The sequence below is a fragment of the Chenopodium quinoa genome, unplaced genomic scaffold, assembly GCF_001683475.1.
Source record: "Chenopodium quinoa cultivar QQ74 unplaced genomic scaffold, ASM168347v1, whole genome shotgun sequence".
In the NCBI taxonomy this organism is placed as follows: Eukaryota; Viridiplantae; Streptophyta; class Magnoliopsida; order Caryophyllales; family Amaranthaceae; genus Chenopodium; species Chenopodium quinoa.
The window spans coordinates 5,845,553-5,858,408 of NW_018743574.1; the positions used below are offsets into that span (position 1 = coordinate 5,845,553).

General features: G+C 37.4%; 1 protein-coding gene across 1 annotated transcript; it reads right to left on the reverse strand.

Moving 5' to 3' along the window:
• Positions 1-1,076: 1,076 nt before the first annotated feature.
• On the reverse strand, positions 1,077-4,118 carry LOC110682314 (probable serine/threonine-protein kinase At1g01540). The gene is made up of 7 exons (XM_021858627.1): positions 3,133-4,118; positions 2,746-2,850; positions 2,498-2,620; positions 2,236-2,406; positions 2,019-2,148; positions 1,729-1,941; positions 1,077-1,531 (listed from the first exon to the last, which is right to left on the reverse strand). The coding sequence occupies exons 1-7, from the start codon at positions 3,750-3,752 to the stop codon at positions 1,451-1,453; spliced, it is 1,443 nt and encodes a 480-aa protein (XP_021714319.1). The 5' UTR covers positions 3,753-4,118; the 3' UTR covers positions 1,077-1,450.
• Positions 4,119-12,856: the final 8,738 nt, after the last annotated feature.

Below are 12,856 nucleotides of genomic sequence, written 5' to 3' on the forward strand. Positions count from 1 at the left end.
TAGAAGAAACAAAGGATGTCCACTCAAGGGCCATTTTGTCACCCCCACTCATAAATAAGAGACCGTGCAAAAAAATAAATAGCAAGACCACGACTACACTCGAATACGCCCTCTTAAAGAATGGAAGAATAGGTTGATATTTACAATAATCATGTAGGGGATATGAGGAAATTATACCATTTTTTTTCTTTCAAAGATTCTACCTAATTCATTGACATTGATTATTTGATATAAGTTGCATAGCAGTTGACACATTAGCAATAAACAAAAGTGTATGTTTCGCCAATGTCATTGTCCTTGCGGCTCTCTTTTAACATCCCCAAAATTAAAATATTAAAAACAAAAGTAAGGGTCGAAATTGGCAAAATATCACCACCAAGTTCGATTAAACTCTACTTAGTACTGTACTTGGAACAAAATGAGTAGTTAATTAGCTTTTATGGCTTCATATTTCTTGACATAATTAATTGGTCTTAAATTAAATTCCACTTGGGAATGTTTTATAGAAGACCAGCAACATCATTGACAGCGAAAGCAAGCATTTGATCCAAAAAGTATTTTGCATGCCAGTATGAACTGGCCACTGGGGAACAAAAAAGCCACTAAAAAGAAGAGGAGAATCAGGAATGGAGCCATGGATGTACTCAAAAGAAGAAAAGGAGAAGAATCAATAAAGCATGGTAATAACAAAGACTGGAATTTTCTAATGATACAAAATAAAACAAGTGTAAACTATGGCACTTAAATAATGTACATCGTTTTTCAATCGATACAAATTGTAAAACCGTGGAGCTTATCTAAGAATGGCTCTGTTTGGCAATCTACAACACTTCTAGTCGCTATTGGCTTATTCAATTGGCTTGTTGGACCGGTGAGACAATATTACTCTAGTCTAAAAATCACTTACCAAACATTATAACTACTACTATGTTGTCCATTTCGAAAAGAAAGGAAAAGGAAAAAGCCAAGGAATCAACACACAATTTCTTTTCATTATTCATTATTGTTAACATACCATACATTTAAAAAGTGGGATATGGAATTGTGAATACTACATAATCTATTACAAAAATAAATAAATAAAAATTGACATGATATAAGGATCTTGTAATAAATATGAAATAGATTTTCTTGAGTATATGCCATAACCATCAATTTTAACAGCTCTAAAGCACTAGCATTACTTAAGATTCACTTTACAAAACTTGTCTATATAGAATTGAGGCTATTCAACGAAGTGTAAAGGAAGGTAGGGGAAGATCCTTTTTTAGAGGACAGGGAATGGCTTGCAAAAGCGAGTTGTGAAAGGATTGACACAATGAATGAACTAGACGGTGCAACACCAAAACAAAACAAAAAAATTGGATTCATTTCAATGGCAAAAAATTTCATGCCTTTCCTTGTTGGAGACTTGCAATAGAATTCAGAAGTCTGCCTCACGTTATATTCTCTATTCGTTTACCTGCTTCAATGTTGTCGCTTCTTTGTGATCAGTCTCAACAATCGTCCTTCCTGATGTCCGTGAGCGGTCCTGAAATGTAGCATGACAAACAAATTTACAATGAGAACGAAAATGAAATTTAACACTCACAAGGAAACTAAATCAGCACTCAATATACTTTCTTTAAATCATCATGCACTGGATATTTTGAAAATCTACTTCCAACTACACGTCAAAGAATGGACATAGAATCAATGCCAAATCATGAACTTATACAGGATACATACATCTCTGAAGGAAGATTCTTGCTCGGCTTCAAGCATATGTACAACTTGCCCCATTTTCGGCCTCTTTAGTGCATTTGGATCAACACAACGCAAGGCTACTAGCAAAGTTTTCTTGAGTGCTCTAGATGCAGGTTTTTCAGGTAGTTTGGGATCCAAAACTCCCTCCGGATTCCTATTCGTAACCATTGTTTTAAGCCAGTCAACTAAGTTCACCTGAAATTAAAACTTGTTAGTATGATAAAAGACAGATACATAGTTTGTGTTTCAAGTACAAAGAAAATTAAGCTGACCTCTGCTGGAGGGCGACTATAATCAACAGGGCTTCTTCCAGAAATAATTTCCATAATGAGGATTCCAAAACTATACACATCGTTCCTTTCATTCAACATGCCAGTACTTGCATACTCGGGGGCAACATAGCTACAAACAAAAAAAAAAGCTTTAAAATTAACAAATGTTGATAAGTGTGAATCATAACCAACCAGCAGGCTGGTTGAATGTGCATACCCAAATGTTCCCATCACACGAGTTGTTACATAGCTATGATCAGAGCCAAGAAGTTTTGCAAGACCAAAGTCGGAAACCTTAGCATTCCACTGCTTGTCCAGTAATATGTTGCTTGACTTAATATCCCGATGAACAACCTTTGGTTCAAGTCCCTCGTGAAGGTAAGTTAATCTGCAAATACATTTAAAAAACCACTTAGAGCAATGCAATGCAACAAAGAAAACAAAGCGGAAAGCAAAATAAACATAAGTGGGCAGTATACCCTTTTGCTGTTCCCAGTATAATGTTCATCCTGCTCTCCCAAGTAAGAGGACTACAAGGACCAACATCCCCATGAAGCCACTGTTCCAAATTTCCATTATTTACATACTCATAAACAAGCATCCTACAAAAAAGTAGAACATTTCAGAATCAAAACAGCTCCAAAATAAGAAAGCCCTCCAAATCTGCAGGGGAAATTTAATTACATATTCGTAATAAACACAAATCTAATGGAATGAAAAAGTGTACCTTTGTTCTCCTTCAGCACAATAACCCAACAATTTAACTAAACACTTGTGCCGAACTCGACCAATCGCTTCCACTTCAACCTTGAATTCTTTCTCAGCTTGTCCCCTAATAATCAATCAGATACTAACTCAATTGAATGATAATTCAACCAAAAAAGCATTTTCCCCCCCTATTTTTCTAACAAATCAAAAACATAAACAACAATAATTTACTATAAACCTTGTTACATAACTAACTGTAATAAGGTCCATATGAGCAAAATCTAATCTTCACACTAATAAGCAATAACTTAGCACTAAATACCAACCAAACAAAAATGCATTTAATAAAAACCAACCAAATTATGAATGAAAGTAATAAAAACAAAAAAAACATGAAATTACTCACTTGTTGTTGAGCAAATTCTTGACAGCAATCTGGGTATTATCATCTAAAACACCATAATAAACAACACCATAACCACCTTCACCTATAACATTTTGGTCAGAAAATCTATTAGTAGCATCCTCCAATTCTCTGAGAGTGTACCAACGACCCCAACCCAAATGGGACACTTCCGGCACCACCGTAGCCACCTGATGATCACCCAAATTCCGACCACCCCCCACCGACGCCGCCGAAGATGAGCCACCAAATTTATCCTTACCCAACATCTCAATTTGGATTCTTTCCTCTCTTCCTTCTTTCACAATCAAAGCATGATTATCGTCAATACCCATAATTCTATCCGGGTCGGGTTGATGATGTTGATGGACATGGGTATTCGTATGAGCTGGTTTTGCAACAGTAATCTCTTGGATTTCTTTCGATAAAACTGGGATTATTGTTGTATTTGAGGTGGGTGGAAGTTGAGATTGCTTCGCTTTCTTGCTATTGTTGCGCTTTGAGAAGAACCAAAGAGATACAAGGAAGAGAAAGATAACAATGGCGGCTCCTACAGAAATTCCAACCAAAACCCATAATCGTATCCCAAAAATTGAGGTTTGTTTTGAGAGCTGATCCTCCATTTTTATGATCAAAGTTCATTCAAGCAATTCATCGAACAGTTGGTGTGCATTCCCCAGAAAAAATCCAAAAGAAGCAGGAGAGAGAAAGAGAAGGTGGTGGGTGTGAGCTTAAAAGAAAAAACTGAAGTGGGGTTTTGGTGAAAAGATAGAGAAGTGAAGAAATTTTTATTTAGGTTGATTTTTTTAAGTGATTGCGACACTTTTTTTCAATCCGTCGGATTATTTGAGTTCTACCAGTAACAGGTTTTGCGGAGTAGCAGTGAGAGTCAGTAAAATAAAAACATAAATTAAATGTAAGAGAAATAAAGAAATTAGAAAAATAGAAATTGAAATAAATATTAATAAAAACTGTCGATTTTGGTGGGGGGTGTTGTTTGAGCTATTAATGCGCCATGGGCTTTCTCCGGCTGTTACGATCAATTAAAGATTTCTGGGTTTTTGCTTAATTTAATTGTTTTTTAAAAATTGTTTACTTTTTTTACTGGAGTGAAAGAAAGGAACATCACCAACATACCATAATTTTTTGATTTGGGGGTTGTATTGTATTACTACCATATTTTTTATGGGAGTTGATGGTTGTTTCTTGTAACCATCACATTTATTATGTCTTTGGGTTTTGTTCTTCGTGCTTCATGTTGTGGAAAATGTCTAAAACCGGAATGTATATCGTATTAGTGGTACACCCCTCTCGTGATATTAGATTTATTTTCTTCTGGCTTGCAAGCTAAATGTTTTCACTTTTTAGAGCTAGTGAATGCATTTGGAGAATATTAATTTAATTTAATAATACGGTCAAATCATTATTATTTCCTTTAAAAAAATACTCTTATATTAACAAGCACTCCTACGACCCTACGGCCTACACACTAAAAATTTCACTCTCCGTAAAATAATAAATACTCTTTTTTTGGCAAGATTGTAGATAACATATTACTATGTGTTACAATTTTATTTTATTTTCATTTTATAGTAAGTCCTTTAGAAAATGTAAGAAGGGATCAAGGGTGTGTTCTATTTATTTGATTTTTTCATTATTTAAATTAACTTGAACTATCAAATCTTGTTTTACCTTGTTTTATTTGTAATTTGAACTTCAATAGTTTTTATCATAATATAATTTTCCTGAACTTATATTATTTGAATTTGTCTTGACTTATAAAGCATGAACTAAGGGCCTGTTCTATTCAACTTAATTTCATATCAGTTCAGCTCTAATTAGTTTAGTTCCGAATTTTCTTTTCTCTAAACAATTCATTTCAGTTCAGTCAGTTTAACCCCAATCAGTTCAGTTCAGTTATTTTCAGTATATCGAAACAAGCCCTAAGTGAAAATAAGGTAAACAAGAAAAGGGCTAAGATTGAAATGTGAATCATGCATTCATTTCTCAAGGGGATAATCAAGCAATTGCATTAATCCTATTTCTTGTTTAATTTGATGATGTTTCGCTAATATGGAGTAGAGATGACAGTAATTGTACGTGTATTAACCATTATAATTTGATATCATTCAAAAAAGAAAAGTCAAAAGGAAAAGATTCTGTATGAATGGAAAAGTGACTTGAATAATTGAATGGTTGGTCATTAGTGCAATTGCAAAAAATTTCATACTACACCTTTGTTGTTACGTAAGCTTACTTTGCCGCCTAAAACCAACAAAATGTCAAAATAAAATTAAAATGTCTTGCCACAAAAAGGTAGAGGCTGAAAACATTCAAACTACTTGTGGTAAATTGGTAACCATGAGTATATGACCTATGCGCGTAGACACTTATTTTTTACCCGCTAACGGTTTAGTGTATTAAAATTGCGTAAGGATAAATTTATTAAGTCAACTTAACTACGCATATTATAACAGTTAAAAGTAAGAAGAAAATGTAATACGGAGTAGAATTCTCCAATCCCAACACCAGTAGATGGTGGAATTAAAAAATATAGCATCGAAATAATCGCACAATGAATCCGAGTATCACTTTGTTAGGCAGAAGTGTAACACATTGCTTGAGTAATTGCAGTTTTTTTAATTTTTTTTTTTTTTTTACGAAATTTAAAAGTAGCTTAGTAACATACATAGTATAACAATAAGCTGCAAGTATTAACTAATACAAATAAATTGTGGTGATTTTTAAAAAATAAAAACATGATACAAAATTTTGTAATATAAAAAGTATCTTTCAATATTTAAAAAAAAGGGCCACAGTTTAATTGAATGAGGGATTGAGGGGTGTATAGAGAGCTGTATATTGTATCTTATTGTGAATTTTTTACTAGCAGCATGTTTCATTATGCTGGTTAAGGTTGGCGTCGGTGCTTGCTTTCGTGTGCGGAACATTTTACTCTTTTTAGCTGTACATTCCGCAGTGTATTTAAACGAACAAATGGCATTTTTAAAGTTTCTGTTTAAATTAGGACTGCAATCTTGGAAATTTAGACCATCATTTTTAATTGTACAGAACACCTTTTCGTTCTCCAACGACAACCTATAGAGTAACAAGTTAAAGCCTTCTTTTTTTTCGTATAAAATATTGTAAGAATAATTTGTTGCCAATTTCTACGGCGATACTCATCTACTAATCCTTAGCACATTAATACAGTAATGAATTTTTTTTTAATATAATTCACTAATTATAATTCACTCATTTTCTATCAGGGAACTTATTTAACAAAGTACTTTGTATAAATTATGAGGTAAGCTTAATCTATTATATACAAGCATACATACATGCATGTTCGTTTGGGGTGGAGATTCTCTTATCTTACCCAAAAAATTTAAAGGGCCTATCCTACTAACTTGAACCGGGTAAACCTGTGAAAAGTTCTGGTTCGATAGGACTCTTCTCCTTACGAATCCTCCAAAAAAAAAAAATATGTTCATTTGGATCTAACTAATGACTTGCGCCAAGGCCCATAATTCTTATTAATTCTGAATCAATGTAGTTGGGATGGACCGATCCATATTTACCTAATAAAATTGGACCACAAGCTTAATACAGAATACTCCGTAATAATTAGAGTTGTTAATTCAGGTAAACGAGTCCGGTTTGGGTCGGGTGAACTCGGGTCGGGTCAATTCGGATTAATTCCATAACCTATATGGGTCGGTTTGGGCTGAGTCATGCTTGAGTCGGGTCATACTTCTTATCGGGTTTAGGTCGGGTTAATAACAGGTCGGGTGAACAATAGGTCGGGTTTACTTAGGATTTTCACGGGTTAAAACGGGTTAAGGTTATTCTCGGGTTCGAGTTGGGTTCGATTCAAGTCAATAATTTGCGGATTAGAATCAGGTCGGGTCATTCTCGGGTTTGAGTCGGATTCGGTTCAAGTCAATAATTTGCGGATTATAATCAGGTCGGATCATTTTCAAGTCGGGTCATTCTCGGGTTCAAGTCGGGTTCGGTTCAAGTCAATAATTTGCAGGTTATAATCAGGTTGGGTCATTTCCAAGTCGGGTCATTCTCGAATTCAAGTCGGGTTATGTTCAAGTCAATAATTTAATTTGCAGGTTACAATCAGGTCGGGTCATTTCTAAGTCAGATCATATTCGGGTTCAACTAACTATAAATAGATAATTATCATTTTTATCAAGCTAATTATTTCCTTTGACTATAATATATATGACAATATACTAGAGAACTATAGTCTATAATTTAGGAAGATAATTATCTCCTTTGACCATACAACAAATATATACTATATTTAACTCTTAAATTTGAGGATGATGTTCCTTTCTTTTGCTGGCATGGATCGACTTGGTCTCCCTAGACAAAATGCTTTGATCAACAATAATAAGGTGGACTAAATTGCATTTAAGGTGATTTGAAATCAGGTAGGAACAATTTGAGTTGAATTTAGATCGGGTTAATAACAAGTCGTGTTCATTTCAAGTCGGGTTAGTAACATATCGCGTTGAATTTTTGGGTCGGGTAAGTAACAGGTCTGGTTAAATTCGGGTCGGGTCAATAACAATTCGGGTTGAATTTGGGTCAGGTCAATAACAAGTCGGGTTGATTTCAGGTCGGCTTTGTAACAGGTTGGGTTAAATTCAGGTCGGGCTGAATTCAGGTCAGGTTAGTAACAAGTCGGGTTAAATTCGGGTTTTGGCGGGATAAAATGGGTTAGGGTCAATTTTGATTCAAGTCGGATTCGGTGCAAGTTAATTAAATTGGCCGTTGTAAACCGGTAAATTTTCCACACTCCCAATTGGATTCCCGTAAGATATTAAGGACCACGGTAAACATTTTGGCAATTTTTATTTCTGGGTAAAAAAAATGTCAAAAAATTCCAAAATTGAAGGCTAATATCCACGTTTTTTGAGAAATTTTGGAGGTTTCGGGTCCCGGTATCGAAAAGCCTTGAGATCTTAGGGAATATATCTCGGGGTCATATAATGACGTTTGAAACCATATATGATCATTATATGTTATCATAAATGTTCGTGGTAGGCTTGAGTTAATGAAATCGGTGCAAATTGTAAACTTGTAAATTGGTCGTTTAAAGGCAAATTGGATGGTTCCACCCACCCAATGGGACTCCCGGACGGTATTAGGGATCATGGTAAAAATTTCGGAAATTTTTATTTTCGGGCGAAAAAAGTCAAAAATTACAAAATTGAAGGCTAATATCCATGTTTTTTGAGAAATTTTGGAAAATTCGGGGCCCGGTGTCGAAAAGTCTTGTAATTATAGGGGATACATTTCGGGGTCAAATAATGTCGTTTGGAGCCATTTATGATCATTATGTGTTGTCATAAATGTTCGTGGTAGGCTTGATTTAATGAAATCGGTGCAAGTTGTAAACCGGTAAATTGGTCGTTTAAAGACAAATTGGATAGTTCAACCCACCCAATTGGACTCCCATAGGGTATTAAGGACCATGGTAAAAATTTCGACAATTTTTATTTCCGGACGAAAATAAATCTAAAAATTCCAAAATTGAAGGCTTATATATTAATGTTCTCATTAAAAGAGCAACGTACAAATAAGATTACATAGGAAGAATGTAAACATGAAAAACTAAAATGCAGCTAGGGTGTTCCATTCGTGGATCCGGTCATGATATAGCGCATCCCAACCCTCTACGCTCGTTGTACGAATGTTGTACCACCGAGGTATAATCGGTGGCACTGGAAAATCGGATGACATGTCTAGTCAGATGAAATGTCTGTATGACGACCCAAGAAACGCAATAGCTAGCTCTCTGACAAGTGTGGTGACAGTCTCACGCGACCGCCAAGGGAGAACCGTGGTACAAGGATAATAAGCTTGACTATGCACTCCCAGGCCGAAATGCATGACTGCGCATTTGTAAATGTTTGCAACGGCAAACAGATCTAGGGGCGCGTCAAAATAATGATTTTGGCCGCAAGGTCCACCTCCCCACCGGATACGCCGCAGAGCGCCATCCAAGTCATCCTGGTACTCATGACAATAAACATTTCGGTTAGAGGCAATTTCGCTGTACATCAACTGACGCACCAAACCGTAGTTGTCTTCGCCCATTTGAAAAACATCAGCCACGACCCGGAATCCGCAGTTACCATCTCCGACTACATCATTCCACCCTTCCAAGTACGGCATGATGATCGCAGGTATCCTTTCCTTGTACGGAAACTGATCAACATCGTTTCTTCCTATTCACCATATAATTATAGGCAGTTAAGAAGGCAGGAGTAACACTTTAAAACTATGTGCAATGTAAACAACCAAAACGTACCAGTTCTCAGGGGCATATTCACAGACGATGAAGATTGACTACGACTAGATGACGATGTCCGACCACGAGCACGACCACGACCAAGACCACGGATATACTCAAACGCACTCCTGTTCCGCCGTTGTCGACCTCGAGGACGGTCAACTCCTTCGGGTTCCTCATAATCTAAGGTAGACGTGTGGAACATGTCATGAAGTACATGAGTAGCGTCACGAATAATAGAAGGATGGCTGGAGGACACTCGGTCGTACATCGAACGAAACTGCTCCAACTCCTCCTGTTCACGGTCGGCCGTTTGAGTGTCTGCATGCTCACCAATAACAAGCGTCCTCCAGAATGAATGGACCTGATCAACATGTAACAACGCCCTTTCTTCTGTAATAACGCGGTGAATGGTGCATGCGCAAGGTAATCCATGAGTTACTGAAATAGCACACCCACACCGAGCATACACTTCGTCAGCCAAGTCCCTCATCATGTTCAGCTCAGTGAGAATCAACCCCAAGCAGTAGTGCGACACACGACCATGGAGAATCTTAAATATAAAATGGCTATACATCGTACCATGTCGTCGTCTGGAGTCCTCTAGAGAGTTCCTGATGCCGTTCTTCTGAGTTTCAATTGACTTGTTAAGTCTATCGAACAGTGTATCCAAAGCAGCGGTCGATGAATCAATCCAGTCCTTGGTAGCTCTATGAGCGCTCTCAACTCTACATGTTGTAGTGTTCCCGAAATGAAGTACCTGGTTTGTCCAATATTTGACAAACTTTTCCCTGTGAGTGACCCATTGCTGCATCACATAGTCCACCAGTGCCGGACACCACTGGTACGAATCCCTGAAGTTAGCCAATGCTCGCTCATACGCTTCCTCTGTGGTAGCTTGTAGGATCTTCCGCCACTTACCATTCACTAATCTCTCTGCCATTTCCAAATTCTTGTTGAAAAGGTTGTAGGCTTTCACTTTCACGCAGTTGTTGATGTGCCATGTGCACAATAAGTGGTTCGATTCTAGAAACAGCTCTGCTATGGGGGCAAAGAGACCTCCCTCACAGTCGCTGACGATGGCTGCTGGATGAACATTAGGCCCGATGTAGTTTCTCAGCTTCTCCAACACCCAATAATAACTTGGAGCCGTCTCATCCTTGATGATTGCATGACCAATCAGAAAGTTCTGGTTCGTTGGAGTCATCCCCATGATCTCAACCAGTGGGAACTTGTACTTGTTGTCTTGTACGTTGAGTCGATCAAAATCACAAATGGCCAAGACTTGATCATATCAGCACACATCAGGATGCACAAGGAAAAGATGAGTCACCTCCGCTGTATCTTCATCATAATCAAACCAGAACAGGTAACCACGTGATTGTGCCTGGTGTAGCAGCTGTTGTATAGGGTTCCTTCCCTCTGACCGTTCAAACCTGAGTTGCTGTCTGACGTTGTAGATGTGTCTTCGGTTTGGATGGTCTTCTGGAAATTTCTCTAACACAGATGCTAATGTTTTAGTAGGCTTGACTTGAGCATCACTCATTTCTTTCACAACTACTTTCGCAGCAGGACTTAAGCCGCTCAGCTGTCGATGACCCTCTTCATATACTATCATCTCATGGTTGTGATACCCCCATTTAGAGTAACCAATCACTTCCCAACCGTCACGACTCCGTAGTTGTCGAACCTTTACTCTGAACTCACAACCACAACCTTTCCGCTTTGTATCAAACCGAGTGGTTGTACGAAAATCTCTGTCTTCTCTTTTGCGATAACGGTCACATCTCAAAATGCGATCCATTCTACCATCCCGTTGAGATTTATGAGTTACTACTACCAAGCAAAATCCAGCTGCAATTGCAACCTGTTTTGCCCAATCAATCGCCTGTTGAGCTTCTTCGAATGGACCATCATGTCCAAATATCCCACTGTAATCATTTCCGTCTCCACCATAATCCTGCATCAATTATATATTACAATAAATACATTTAACGGATAATACATTTAATTTCTATATTTACACAGAATTAACACAAAAAAAAAGCATAATTATGTATAATCAAACTTAATTTTTATAAAAACCCAATTCGAATTTTCAAACTAAATTTAAAAATATACCATTTCGAATTTTCAAACTTAATTTTAAAAAAACCTATTTCGAATTTTCAAAATTAATTTAAAAAAAACCCATTTCGAATTTTTTTAAAAAATCATTTTCGAATTTTTTTTTTTTAAAAAAAATAAATAAAAAACAACAACAAAATCAAAAAAGAAAAAAAAAATTTATAAGGGTGACGTCTGCCAGGGCTGCCACAACCACTGGACTGGCGCCTGGCAGGGCCGCCTCAGCCAGTAGAGTGGCGCCTGGCCAGGACGCTAGTCTTGTGGTCTGGGCGTCTGGGCTGGACGCCACTCTGGTGGTCTGGGCTGGACGCCACTCTGGTGGTTCTGGCGTCTGGCTTGGACGTCCAGGCTACGGTTTGGGCGTCCATCCTAGGCGCCAGAGCCACTCTGACGGTAAACCGTGAATTTTAACGGTGACTTACCTCGTTTTCCGTCGACGACGACGTACCTCCGGCGTCCCCCGCATCTCCGGCCTGCCCTCCGGTCTCCCCCGGCGAGCCAGTACGGCTCCACATTTTTTAAACCGAGATTATTTCAATTTTAGAAAATGGGCATAATGGTCACACCAAGTCATATTTGTGGGCTTTATATGGTAATTTGCGGGCGATGTTTAGCGATTCACTAATTAAATCGGTGCAAGTTTTAAACCGGTAAATTAGTCGTTTAAAGGCAAATAGGATTGTTCCACCCACCCAATTGGACTACCGGAAGGTATTAAGGAACATGGTAAAAATTTCGGTAATTTTTATTTCCGGGCGAAAAAAAGTCAAAAATTTCCAAAATTCAAGTTTACTGTCCACATTTTTTGAGAAATTTTGGAGGTTTCGGGGCCTGGTGTCGAAAAGTCTTGAAATTTTGGGAATACATATGGGGGTCATATAATGTCGTTTGGAACCATATATGATCATTATATGTTGTCATAGATGTTCGTGATAGGCTTGAGTTAATGAAATCGGTGCAAGTTGTAAACCGGTAAATTAGTCGTTTAAAGGCAAATTGGATAGTTCCACTCACCCAATTGGACTCCCAGAGGATATTAGTGACCATGGCTAACATTTTCAGAATTTTTATTTTTGGGCGAAAAAAGTTAAAAAATTCAAAAATTGAAGGCTAAGATCCACGTTTTTTAGAAATTTTGCAGGTTTTGAGGTTCGGTGTCGAAATATTTAAATTTTAGGGGATACATCTCGGGGTCATATAATGCCGTTTGGAACCATTTATGATCATTATATGTTGTCATAAATATTCGTGGTAGACTTGATTTAATGAAATTGGTGTAAGTTGTAA